We start from the raw sequence: 14040 nt of genomic DNA, 5'->3' as shown, positions 1-14040 counted from the left end.
AGAATTCCAGCTTGGGAACTGCAGTACATTGAAGTAGCTTTAGCTGACTTTTACAGCTTGTTTTTAAATGAAGTGTCATTATTACCTCAGAAACTAAAGCGATGTAGAAAAAAAACACACTTATAGTATAAGTTTCAAAAACATACTTAAGGTATAAATGAGAATACCTTCCAAAAACTTCAGATGCTACAAAGTCACAATATACACAAGGAGAAATTTTAATTTGAAAAACCATATACTGTGAGAAATAGTTTTCTAAAAAGTTGGCTCTGAGGCTTGCTGCTTCCATATAATTTGCTGAAAGAAAATTTGTTCTAAATACGAAATACAAAGTTACTTACTTCCACTTGGAATCAGATCCCTTTCTGGGATGAAGAGTTTATATCCATAGTGTTTTTCTAGGACATCTGGCAGTATTTCAAGAGCAAACTGCTCTTCCTCAGTATTGACACAATCCAAAGTATCTTGATCCACTTTTGTGTAAGAAAGATATGCATCATATTCCTTGTTGTCTTTTAAGAGTAACAGTAACAAAAACAAAGTGGTAAATATTAGAAGGTTGCCTTTGAATATTACATGTCTTTAACAACTAACAAGTAGGAATAAGCATTGTAATTAGTGACAATGTTTAATAATTGGAATAATAATTCAGATGTAATAAGTAATGTAGTCTATTTTAACATAAATAATTTCATATGAAATGACCTAAAACTGTTACAAAGGGGGCCACTTACATTTAGGACAGAATAGAACAAAATTTTTATTTGTGCCTTCTGGTGAGGACCCATCCACATTTGTGATATTCAATGATTTCTGAAAATGATTATCTCAGTGTGTTTGAATGCAGGACTAAATAAGCCGAAGTCATGGATTTGAACCCTTCATGTGCCAGTTGGTTTGGCTCTGCCACTTAGTCACAGACTATACCTCGTTTGCACAAATATGTGCATGAGATCCAAAAGAGGCTGGGCCCTAAAGTGTGAAAGATTGAAGTAATCCAGCTTCACTCCTGGAGACTGTACTCAGCATATGCCATACTTCCAGTTGGTTAGTGTCATCATCTTCATATACAAAAAGCAGTTCATTACCAAATAGCAGAAACAGCAGCTGGGTTTTATACAAATACATTGCCTGTTATTCTTGTTCAGCCAAGTAATTTGACACAACTTCCAAAAGAAGCCTGTGTTTCAAAATATACCTCCTTCCAATATTACTGAATTAGGTTTTCTCTTCACACGTTTAGTCATGGAGTTAACTGTACTTTGCAAGCATATTTTTACTCTCCTTTGCTGTATTGGCTCAGAGCCAATCTCTCTAAAGAACAAATGTTTATGTATGCATGCATTTTTTACACAAAATGTTAATGAAAACAGCTATCTATTGTTTTAGTCCCCCCATATGTTTTAGTAGGAACATATGAAAAAGTTGTTGTAGCTCAAAATTCACTTATTTAAACAAATTTCTTTTAAAGCAAATTTAGTGAGCATAAGTGCATGAATACCTAATTTAATAATGCTTATTAATACCAGTTTCTTGAAAACATTGATCTTGAAAGACTGGTAAGCATTTATTTCTAAAACACATCAATATTTTCCTCTAAAACAGACCTGCTTACACTATACCTAAAATTTTGTTATATATTTTATAAAATAAAGTAGGCATTTACTTACCTACTTCACTAACATTTCAGTCATAGTGACTGGCTGGGATGCAAACTACAGGCAGAAAACAAGATATGCATGCTTTATTGTTGGAGTAGGTGGGACTCCCTGAGACTTCTAATACGGGATTTTGTTCGAATTCTTGTGGGATTCTAGCCCTTGCTATCTCTGCAAGAAAAGCACTCTGGTAATTGATGTTAAGATGGTGTCTGAGATCCAGAGGAAAGCTTAACACACTTTAGCATGCCCTATAACTATACAAGGCCTATAAACCTTACTTGGGTTTCTTGATTGTCTAGGAGCAGATGAACTCAAAATAATGTCCTGGAGAGTTGAGAAGATCATTTGACTTACATGTTGGACACATTCCACTGTTATACATAAAACTCTACTTGGAATTGGAAATGTTCTTCAGCGATGCTAATGTAAGAACCTCCTGGAAATGCAAGCACCTCTGCCCTGCTCCAATCAAGCACAGGATGCACCTGCAGGCCCCTGAATGTCTCCAGCTATAATTGCACACCTGGGACTCAAATCTGCCTATGATGCACAGCTGGAAGAATCAAAGAATCCAAAAGACAAAAAGCTCTATCCCATTGAGCCGAATATATTTATTGTTCTTGCTAGATAGTATAGCTGCCTCAAACTCCATGTCAGGCTAGACAATTGTTTCTCATCTCACAAACAAAACTACACTGAAACACATATTACTTTACTCATCAATGATTTGTGGAGCATCTACTGTGTGCTTAACCATCTTCAGTGGCTACGTGACTCTATGATCTACCTTATGAGAAGTTTTGGAATCTTAGTCTATTGCTTATTTAGCCTATGGAGATTTACTCTCTGACTATGCTGAAACTCACATGTACCTGGTACTATATTCACTTGTTTTACTATGTCCTAATATTATAGTTCAATACATACATGTGCTTTTAGTATACTGGTATATTTTCATACATTAAATCAGTTTTGAAAAAGAATATGCATGTCTTTGGCATGTTAATGTTTGAATATGTACCTGTAAATCAGTTTTACCTAGTATTCTGGAAGCATATCACTTTCTGGAAAAAATGATGCTCTGGTTTCAGTTATGTCCCTACAAGGTGAATAAAAGGTGAAGGGCTTGTTGTAGCTGGCTGGAGCAGGAAAAGAACTCTCAAAGCCACCATGTCAGATGTCTCAGGAACTTCAGGATGCCAGCTAGTGAGCCAGCAATGACTCAGATGCCACAGCTTTAAAAGGCACTTCAGCCTTATGTAGAGAGCCAAGAAATTTTCATGAATAGCCACAGCTGTTGTTCACAAAGAGGGACAAGATGAATAGAGCAAAAGCATCAACATGATGCAAATAAAGTTAACAGCCAGGCTTGATGATTGTTTGAAGACCAAGAGGCAGTTCAGTGACACCACTTTTCTAGACAACACTAATGAGTCTTTGGTACTAAATTATGCTGACTAAACTTATTTGAGGAACAAGAAAATAGAGAACAATGCAGACAAGGCATTAGAAGGAAGGCGGCTGGCATGGTGGTCACCAAAGCTATGCTGCTTCTAACGAAGAGAGTATTTACGAAGACAACCAAACTATTTGCGGAAGAATTTTCTTGTTGTCACACCTGTCCTTCCATATTTTAAAATCTAATTTTAATTTGTTCATCATCCTGTTTTTGCAGCTCAGTTCTCCTGCAGCTACACTGAACATAGTTGTAAGCCTTAGCTTCTAAAGGGAGGAGAACTCTAACTTTGTAGTTTATTGTAGGCCCAGTAACTAATTTAGGATTTATGTGTATGTGTGTATAGTGTTGATCTGAATAGAGACTATAAGATAATGAGACCCTTAAATATTTATTGAAAAACTGATAGGTCAAATAAATGAAGCATGATGGGTAGAAATGAGATGAATTAAAATTGGCTAGAACATTAAACAAATCCTTTCCAGAAAAAAATTTCATGAGATTCATTTGTGTATATTGAGTACGTATCTTGTGTATCTTGCTTGTTTTGAAAGCAAGAGGTCCTGAGTTCAATACCTTTAAACCCATGATAACATGGGAGGGGAGACATCCCTGGAAGCTAGATTGAAGTTTCGGGCCAATGAGAGACCATGTCTCAAAGAAAAAGTAGAAAGTACCTGATGGTCAACAAAAGACATTGTTCTACAATCTCCACATGTATGCCAAGTGTAGCATGCACTCACACAAACACATATTCTCACCTACATAAGTAAAAATGCATATACAATATTTAAAATTAAAAATAGTAAATGTGTGTATAATGTCATTGTCCTGGTTAGGAATTTGTCAATTTCATACAGTCTAGAGCCATTTGAGGAGAGAAAACTTCAGTTGAGAATATATCTCCACTATATTGGCCTGTGGATATTTTCTTGTTCAGTGATTGATGTGGGATGGCTGGGCCCACTATTAGTAGTACCATTACTGAGGAGGTGGTCCTATAAGGAAGCAGGGTAAGCAAGCCATGAAGAACAAGCCGGTAAGCAGCATTAGTCCATGGCCTTTGCTTCAGTTCCTGTCTCTATGTTTCTGTCTTGAGTTCCTGCCCTGACTTCCTCCATGAGAGGTTGTGACCTGATACTTAAAAGATAAAACATTCTTTTCTCCTCAAGTCACTTTTTGTCATGGTGCTTCATCACAGCAATAGAAAGCCTAATTAACATAGTCACTATATATGTCTAAGTGTAGTGTGTGTGCATATGTAGATGTAGTCAAAGAGAAAACATATAGAAAATGTATACAGAAAAAACTAAGTTATATTGATGAGATGTTAGAATGTACAAAATAATGAAGAGTTTTGTAGCAAATATAGTTGGCATTGACATGTATAATGTATGTTTCTAAAAGGATGTTAAAATTCATTTACTCAGTGCTTAGATTTAGTGATTGAGAACTCTTGATATATAAGCATTAAAACTTTAATTGGAATCTGTAACATCCATGTAAAAATTCAGACATGTCTTTTTTCTCTGTTTTTTTAATTTAAATTCGAAACAATCTTATTTTATACACTGCTCCCAGTTCCCTCTCCCTTCCATCATCCCATGTCCTCCACTAACCCCCCATCCCACCTCTCATGCCCTCCCCAGGGAGGGTGAGGCCTCCTATGGGGGGGGTCATCAAAATCTGTCATATCTTTGGGGACAAGGCCTAGGCCCTCCCCCATGTATCTAGGCTGAGAGAGTATCCCTCCATAGGGAATGGGCTCCCAAAGTTCATTCATGCACTAGGGATAAATACTGGTTCCACTGCCAGAGGTCCCATAGACTGCCCTGGACCCCCAACTGATACTCAGGTTCAGGGCAGTGGGACGGGCTTGTGAGGAAGATAACTCACCTCTTAGGGAATCAGGAAGCAAAGACCCCAGATAGAAATTGATGCCTAGCTAAGTTCATCCACTAGCAGTAGAAGTCTCCCAGTTTGGCTACACTTCCTTTGGATCTTACAAGCTCCTAAATGCTGCGACGAGCCAGGTACTAAGTGTTCACACATATGAATCTGTGGGGGTTGCCATATATTCAAACCATAACAGACACATTCTAAATTTGTATTTTTGGAGTCACCTCTGAGAATGGTACTAAAAGTATGCAAAACATGTAGGTTCATGTACTTTGTTGGACTATTAAAGGAGCATGCCCATACTTTAAAAATATTTTTGCATGCATGTTTGCTTTCTTTATGATAGTAATTGGTAAAAATTACCTGTATCTAAGGGTTAATTTTCTAGACAAAAATAACACATATGTTTATTCTTGTGTTTTACTAAGGGAAAAAGCATTCATACTAGTTGTCTCCAGATCAAGAAACATCTTGTTCAGTTTTGTAATTTGGAAATTATGTCAAACATAGGAAGATTACATGAATAAGGTTATTTTAAAATAATGCATTACATCCTTTATCTAGATTTGCCTGTTCATCATTTTTTCTTCATAAACATTTCTTTTCCTAAATTATTTGAGAGTAAGTTATACACATCATAATCTTTTATCCCTAAATATTTTAATTTCTGTTTCCAAGAATAGAAATAGACTCTTACAGGATCATCCATAAATTATGCCTATTAATTGAGGTTGGGAAACAGGAGATGGCTTACCATCAGTGGTTTCATCACCTCCAAAACGCTGTCGATAGAAAAGCATCAATTCTATGTTGTAACATTTGTAGACCACCACCAGCAGTATAATTAGGAGGAAGATTGCTCCCAGGCCCCCTGCAAGCTCAATTTTGTATATTAAATCTGAAGTAAACAGAAGACACAGAAAAAAGTAATTAAATCAGCAACACTTGGAATTTCCTCACATTTCTCTCTGTAAGAAATATACTAATTCTGCTTTTCTTTTCATAATATATTGTACATAATAAATTTCTCTTGATAAGCTAGTTAATAAAATTAACTATATTCTGAAGCTTTGGGCAATTTACTATTTCGGGTAGTAATCACATATTAAAAGAAATACTTAAATCCCAATTACGTTTAAAGGCACAGCATTTTCATACACATTTCCTTAATTGGGGACGATTAAAGCTCCTTTATTTTGGATTCATGGATAGTGTTCTGTTACTTCTGTTAAAATATCTTGTTGGTTTAGCAAGATTATCTCCTGTACCTCTCAGGCCACTGGCTCTATTCTTCTAAAGTAGAATAACATCATAAAATTACTTTCAGAATCAAATAAAATCTAATGAGCTTGCAAGATTTAACTGTTCCACTTAACCTCAATAGAAAATAATCTAATACACACTAAGCAGGGGGAATTAACTTACCCGTTCCCCATACTTATTTAAATAAATTACTATAATATATTTGTGATATAATATGCCCTGAGGAACAAAAAAATGAATGAGAAATCTAGGTTAATCACTTAGCCTCTTCGGCCAACACCGATGTATGTTATACTTAAGCTTTCCACTGAGGCATTCTTGGAACTCTGAGAGTTGGCATAATTAAATCAGCACATAATAGAATGAGAATATAATGTCTCCCAGGCTCAGAGAACAGTGGATTATCTGTAGCTTAATTAGTGGTATTAACAAATCTAGAGTGATCAAAAAAAAGGGATGGTATCAGGGAACTTAGAAAAGTAATAGTCAAAGGATATTTTAGATTTTGAATTTGGCATTTTCAAAGGAGATATGATAAATCTGAAAGAGACCAGTGAAGAGAAATATTTTCTGCCAAGGCACAAGAACATCCATTGGTCTTATAATTAAATGAAATTGCCTACAAGATTAGGTGGTCTCCATTTAATCTAATTCTGTAATTATCAAGCAAATACTCTATTACTAATTCAGCTTACCATGTAACTAGAAACTGGCAAGGGAAATGACATTTTATTTTGCGTATTAGTTGCTTCTGACTGTGGTTGTCATCAATCAGTTTCCCTGGGTAGGTCGATTCAAATTTTTGTTTTGACTGTGACTCTTGAGAAACACAGACAACTTTTCTTTGGTAATGCACCTTTTCTTTATATAAGACCATTGTCAAGGTAGCAAAATGATTTAGCATAGGATGGTTATATTTTGAAATACATACATATGTACGTACATACATGCATATTGACTCTTAGAAACAATTTTATTTGATTCTGATCATAATTTTTAAATTTTTTTATTTAAATTAGAAACAAGCTTGCTTCACATGTCAATTCCAGCTCCCTCTCCCTCCCCTCCTCTCTTGCCCTTCTGCAACCCACCCAACCCCCCACCAAATCCCCACTTTACTCCCCAGGGAGGGTGAGGCCCTCCATGGGGGATCTCCAGAGTCTGTCATTTCATTTGGGGCAGGGCCTAGGCCTTCCCCCATGTGTCCAAGATGAGATTACATCTCTCCAAAGTCCCTGATCTACTACCTGAGGCCCCATATATTGTCAAGGTTTCCTCACTGACACCCAAATTTAGGGGGTCTGAATAAGTCTCATGATGGCCTCTCAGCCATCAGTCTGAGGTCATGAGCTCCCCCTTGTAAAGGTCAGCTGTCTCTGTGCATTCACCAACCTGATCTTGACCCCTTTGCTCATCACTCCTCCCTCTCTGCAACTGGCTTCCAGGAAAAAAATATATAATACATATATTTATATAACTATATCTATATTTATATACCCAGTCTGTTATTTACACTTTTATATAATCTTATAGCACAATAACTTTTAACCAAATTTACAGTTATAGAGTTTGAGACTCTATAGTGTAAGTTACTCAAGTAGGATAAGAACCTTGGTCTCCTAAATTCAAATTCAATACTTTTTTTTCCAGCATAGCACTATGTACTCTACCCTGTAAATGATAATCAGAAGGTATCTACATATTCTTTCAGGAAAATCTTAGTGATATTTCCTCATACCATGTGACTTGTGGGGTATTTGTTCCCATTATTTCAACTCCAAAGAAAGGAAATATACTCCAATTACTAGTGAGAATGAACTAACCTGAGGAGATTTCACATGTCTCTTTGAAGAAGACACTGCAAAATGCTATATCCATGGAAGGAGGGGGCTCCTAGTGATTCCACAAGTAAAGCAAAGTATTAAGTTTTGTGGAGAATGAAAGAACTAAGTTTACCAAGGAAGTAGACCCAGAGCCGGACACAATACAACTGATTAGGAAAATCACAGAGTGGATACAGAAGTAAATGCAACTCTTTTTTTATTAAAGCAAAACGAGGAATGGTGGAAAGGGGAAGAGAATGGAGCTGGTGTGAAGAACAAACTCTCCCTAAAGGACATTATGAGGTTACTTGGTGACTAGGTATGGGAAGTGAGTATCTCTGCCCTACCTATTAAAAGGGAAATTCTATTTGAAATGAAGTGCCCACATTTTAGGCCAAAATAAAAATCCTTTTACACATTAAACATGCCTCTTGTCTTATGAGCTGGTGTTCTAGGAATCACTGACTACCTCTAAGGGGCATAAAGTAAGCTTGCAAAGTTATACTGGGAAGCAAATCACAATTTTCACTTGTTTCCTGGCCACTTTCTATCAACAATACATTGTAAATGACCAGGGCTATGTTGGAAACAATAAATGCTTCTTTGTTACTCTGAAAAAAATCAGCTTCTCTTTCAACTTACAGCCTTGATTGACTTAATTCAAATGCTTTGTTCCTGTTTTTACCACAATAGATGTTCAATTTATTCTGCAAATGCTTTCATGCTTCTTTTCCCTTTTGTTCATTACCTTCTTCCCTCTTGCCCTCCACCCCTCCTCTGCCGCCCTCCCTCTCTTCCCCTTCCTCTCTCACCAGAACAGCTTTCAACCTTTTTCAAAGTTACTGAATGGAAAATTTCCCAGCAACTTCTATGTTATTTACAGAACACAGTTGCTATTAGGTAGACGGAAAACTTCTGCAGCAGGACCAATTTGTACTCCCAAGTAGCAGGCACCCATGTCAGCAGTAAATATACGGAAGAGAATCATAGTGTGAAACTACCTTAGTGGTTTGGGGGTCCATTTCATAAAAATGTCTTTGAAAAATATTACTTAATGGTGGCTGTTTAAGTTGAAAACTGTGGACATTGACTCTGAGACCCAACAAGTATTCTTTGATTCAGCCAAGGCAGTCTTATCAAAAGAGAAACATCCATCCTATAATCAGAGGGTAAAACTGCCATCAGCCAAATGACATCTGGCTTTTCTTTTGTCTTCTGTTTGCATTTGCCATTTTGTATCTCAGCAGGATCTATACTTCAAGGCATTTCCTGACTGAGAAGCTGAAAGTCATTTATTTTGGTCTGTGTCTTGTAAATATTTCCTAAGGAGGAAACTTTTGAGTGGTTATAACTTCGTGTAGGCACTCAAAGTACATGCACAGTTATTTTGTACCTTCTTAGTTTGAACCCATCTATTTCCTCAGTGTCAACACAAAGGTCAGAAGTTACTGTATGGGAAAAACAGCAAGTGAAGCCAAGAGACAAAAGATGGTGTCCCCCTCCAATGTCCCCCCACTGTGTGTGTGTGTGTGTGTGTGTGTGTGTGTGTGTTTGAACTTGTTTTTCTAACTTTAAAATTGGGTTTGGAGGTCTGACCTGAGGATTTCTGCTGTGACATGAATGTTGGCATCCTCTTAAAATTCATGTTTGTTGATATCAGTATATTTCTCAGAGGCTGTGCATTTTTTTAGAGCCCTGAATTTGATGCCCGCCATTAAACCAAACAATGTGTTGACCTGGGTCCTAAGTAATGGCCTTAGGATTGGGGCCTTTGGGAAGCAAGTAGCTCAAGAGGGTTCCATTCTCATGAATGGAAACAGTACCCCTTTAGAGGCCTAAGAGAATCTTCTTGTTTCTTTTCCTCTGTGAAACCACATAGAATTCATCAATTATGATGAACTGGTTCTTACTAGCAGGGGAATATGCTAACACATTGATCTTTAGAACTATAGATGTCAAATCTGTGGGGTTTTAAAAAACTGCTCAGTTAAAGCTATTTTGTTATAGCAGCCAAATAGATTAATACATAAATTACTAGTGACAATTAAGTCACTGCTGTGTCAAATACCTACAAATATAGGTCACTCTGAAAGGGTAAGGAATGGGTAGAGATTCAAAGAGATTTGATGCTCATTGTGAATGCAAAGAGCCTTAAATTAAGTTCTTAATCTTTGTTCACCAAGAGGGAAAAGTCAGATGGTTCTCTTATTATTGTATAGTCAGTCATACTTTCTGGCTAATAGCTCTTCAGAGAAAACAAAATGATAGGTGAATGTAGGAGCTTACAGTTAAAGGGTACAATATTTTTGTAATTCCTGTCCATGATCATTGGATATGTTAGAGGTGAATTTTCACTTTATAAAGACCTTTTGAGTTGAGGAAATTATTCGTCACATGTTTTTCTCCATAATGATCACTCATAGTATTTGACTTCCAGCTCATTAAGACATCACTGTTCCATAAAACAAGATATACTTGCATTCTATGTGGAAATAGCATAGCCAATGAGATTATTGTGATAAAGTCTAACAGGTCTATATATTACATTTGAATGTTTCTTAACACAAGTTTGATCTGTATCAATGAATATTTATCCATATCTTATATGTAAATCAATTCTTGAGACCCTTTAACAGACTCTCATGGGTTAATGTAACCAGTGAGACCCAACGTGGCGCATAAACCTTCGACCTTGAGATTAAGAAGCTCATGTTCTATTGACTGAGCTAGCCAGGCCCTTGGGCCACATGGCAATATACAGATTAATAAAAATGGGTTAATTTAAGTGTTAGAGATAGCCAATAATAAGCCTGAGCCATCAGCCAAACAATTATAATTAATATTGAGCCTCTGAATAATTATTTCATAAGCAGCTGCAGGACCAGGAGTGATGCATAAAAGCCTCCACTACAAGGTTTCCAAAATTCTAATCAGGAAAGCCACTTAGATTTCACCAGGTGGCTGAACAAGGGCACCTGAACCTGGCTGCAATGACTTCCCTTTCCATAAACACATAAATATGCCTTTATACATAAATACAATATCTTTATTTTAAGATAGCATCAAGTCCAGTCACATGAGACAAGGTGCTGCTGAGATAGGAGCATCATTCTCAGAACAATCATGTTTCTTTGCTTCTTCTGAAGACTCTTTTCAGGTCCATACTTTGCATCTGGTTAGAAAATGGAAATTCCATCTAGACCAGTAGACTCAACTAGTGATTCTCCTGATTGAATCTGTTCTATTGTTCTACAGCCTATGCAACAAATGGCCTAAACCTATCCCAGGTGAACAATCAAACTCTTTACCCTTTATGTAGTAATGGAGACTTCCAGTAAAACCTTTTAAGATTCTTCTTTGGCACTGTCTAGTTTTAGCCCTTTTATGCATAAATTTGGTTTCTTTTCTTTGCCCATCACAAAATACTCTACCAATTCTAGAACAAACTATAAAGAGGGAATTTTCCATAAATGCCAAAGTATTTAGAAATTTATGCACCCACTGAAGGTCTTTTAATGACATGTCAGTCATGTCAAAAATATAACTTACGGTGTTTATGATAACTTTTCTTATATGACATTATTAATCATTCATGTTACATTTTATTCTAGAATTTAAAGTAACATTGTTTTTAATCTGATAATATAATGTCTAACACTTTAACTAAGCACTATGACATAAGAAGATGAAATACAGAGAAAATATTGAATGCCAATATTTACCAAAATGTTACATATCAATTAGGCTACAAATATGACACATTTTATGTCAATTGACTTAATGTATAACCATACTTATTTCATTTATTCATTTCCTCATGCTATTTAAGGATATAGGCTTTTTATTTTTGCTAGTATGCTGAGTAAGAGAAATGTTGCCCCTTAAAGAAACAATACTAGTTAAAGCAAGTTTTATTAGATGATAAACTGTGTCCAGAAAACATATTTTGTAGTTATTGGTAGTTAGTGAAGACATAGCTGTGCTTATGAAAAACAGTACCCTTTTTACGTAGTAGAACACTGGCGTGTTTACGTCCATTTCTGTTTTCCACATGGCAGGTATAATTAGCCAAGTCAGCTTCCACCACTGAGTCAAAGATGAGTGTCAATTCAACTTCTTTTTCTCCAAGATGCTCTTTGAGGAGCCTGAAACAAAGACAGTAGACTTGGCTACATTGGTTTGAATGAGGCAGAACACAGTCATACAAATTCTACAAGATGGCAAGACCGCACACCTGCCTGAGGACTCTGTTGGGTACAGAGTGCTCTGGTTATGTGAGTGTATCATATCCATGAAGAAAACACAAAATGTGAAAAAAAAAGAAAAGAAAGATGTGGGGAATTCCCTCATCAAAAAAGAAGCAACAGAGAGGCAGAGAGGCAAATGGATTATCTGTGAGTTTGAGGCCAGTCTGGTCTACAGAATGAGTGGCAGGACAGCCAAGGGCTACACAGAGAAACCCTGTCTTGAAAAATACAAAACCAAACCTAAACAAGCACAACAAAACAAAACGGTGAGTATACAAAAAATAAACTGAAGGTGCTTAGTGACATTTAATGGCCAAATATTAGTAAGAATCCCGTTTTCTTTTCCCTTGTTATCTAATACAGTACTTGACCTTGTTTCAAACCTGGCCCTTCCACCCCATGGCCCTGATATCTCTATACCTTGCTCCATTTTTGTTTTTCTGCATGTACTACTCATGGAGGAAACCCTGTTTTCAGTGATATTTTCTCCCAGCCTTGCTGTTTTCGTTGTGAAGCAAATTGCAAGGGATCTTGCATGGCCAGAAAGAGAAGAGCTACATTACTAGCATTGGTTCCAGAGGGTCACAATCCCTGTTTCTTCAAAGAGTTGTAGTCTCACCAGTATCTAGCTACCTCTTTGGTTAAAGACATGTTTGTTTCCACATGCTTTTGACCAATAAAAGCAAATTAAAGTCTTGGAATATGGAAGTTCATGTCTGGGGTAGCTGACTAAATATACACATATATTAGTAAACATAAAATACTTTATGTAGAACATTGGAGGTGACAAAAGTCATTTTTATCTTCTTTATGGATGTATAATCATGAGTACAGAGAAGATTTCTCTGATTGATTGGCATTGAGCACAAAGTCAGACTGGGACCTTACAAAGACATTTACTCAACTGGTGCTACTATTTAATCCATCTTTAAACTGGAAAGAATAAATACTACACTGAGTGTGAAGTTTGGATAGTAAAATGAGTTCAAATAAGTGATTCGAAAACTAAAAACAATCACTGTCACATTTAAAGGAATGTTATTAAATGTAAATATTATATGAAGATGTAATGTTCAGATTTTTGGCTCCTGCCAAAACATTTGAATTTATGTTTATTAGCATTTAATAATAGTTTGGTTTATTCTCTATCTCTCCTTTGAAAGATAGAAAAGCTTTAAGTTAAGTTAGCAGAAGAGAGCTGCAAAAATCTGAGAATTCCTTGTCCTGACATCTGAAGCCTAAACTAGGTTCTCCACAGTTTTTAAAAATTAACCCTGTTTCTGTTCTTGTCCATTATTCAAGGGTTGAATATATAGCACATATAGGTCAAGTGAGACTTCTATGACCTTTTATTTTTATGTATCTTTGAGATCACATGTTATTATTTGTCTTTATATTAATTGCTTCACTGACTGCCTAAAGCTAGAATTTCCTCCATTTAATCTCTCTCTTAAGCATACAGTTGGGACATTATGATGCTTATGGTTTACATTGAGTTTTGTTCTCTTTATTTTCTCCCTTCTCTTGGTAATTCCACTGCATTCAATTGTGTAAATGGTTGAAGAAGAAACTCTCTTAGTTCCAGAACTCTCAAAGGCACAACAGATTTCATTTGATTTAAAGTATCACATGGAGGGCAGTCACAGCCTCTGCCAGGCACGGGGCAGAAAGCTGATCCTGCTTCTTGCCAC

At 36.4% G+C, this 14040-nt stretch overlaps 1 protein-coding gene across 1 annotated transcript in view; it reads right to left on the bottom strand.

Moving 5' to 3' along the window:
• The window catches only part of Il1rapl2 (interleukin 1 receptor accessory protein like 2), a 1115671-nt gene that overhangs the window by 14588 nt on the left and 1087043 nt on the right, over positions 1-14040 (bottom strand). The window contains exons 8-10 of the mRNA XM_013118167.3: positions 12102-12247; positions 5771-5914; positions 342-512 (exon numbers count right to left, since the gene is read on the bottom strand). Coding sequence (XP_012973621.2) covers positions 342-512; positions 5771-5914; positions 12102-12247 — 461 coding nt within the window. The remainder of the gene's footprint in view (positions 1-341; positions 513-5770; positions 5915-12101; positions 12248-14040) is intronic.

The sequence above is a fragment of the Mesocricetus auratus genome, unplaced genomic scaffold (genome assembly GCF_017639785.1).
Source record: "Mesocricetus auratus isolate SY011 unplaced genomic scaffold, BCM_Maur_2.0 Super-Scaffold_100003, whole genome shotgun sequence".
Taxonomy (NCBI): domain Eukaryota; kingdom Metazoa; phylum Chordata; class Mammalia; order Rodentia; family Cricetidae; genus Mesocricetus; species Mesocricetus auratus.
Note: the sequence above shows the minus strand (reverse complement) of the source record. Positions and strands in the feature narration are given on the sequence as shown.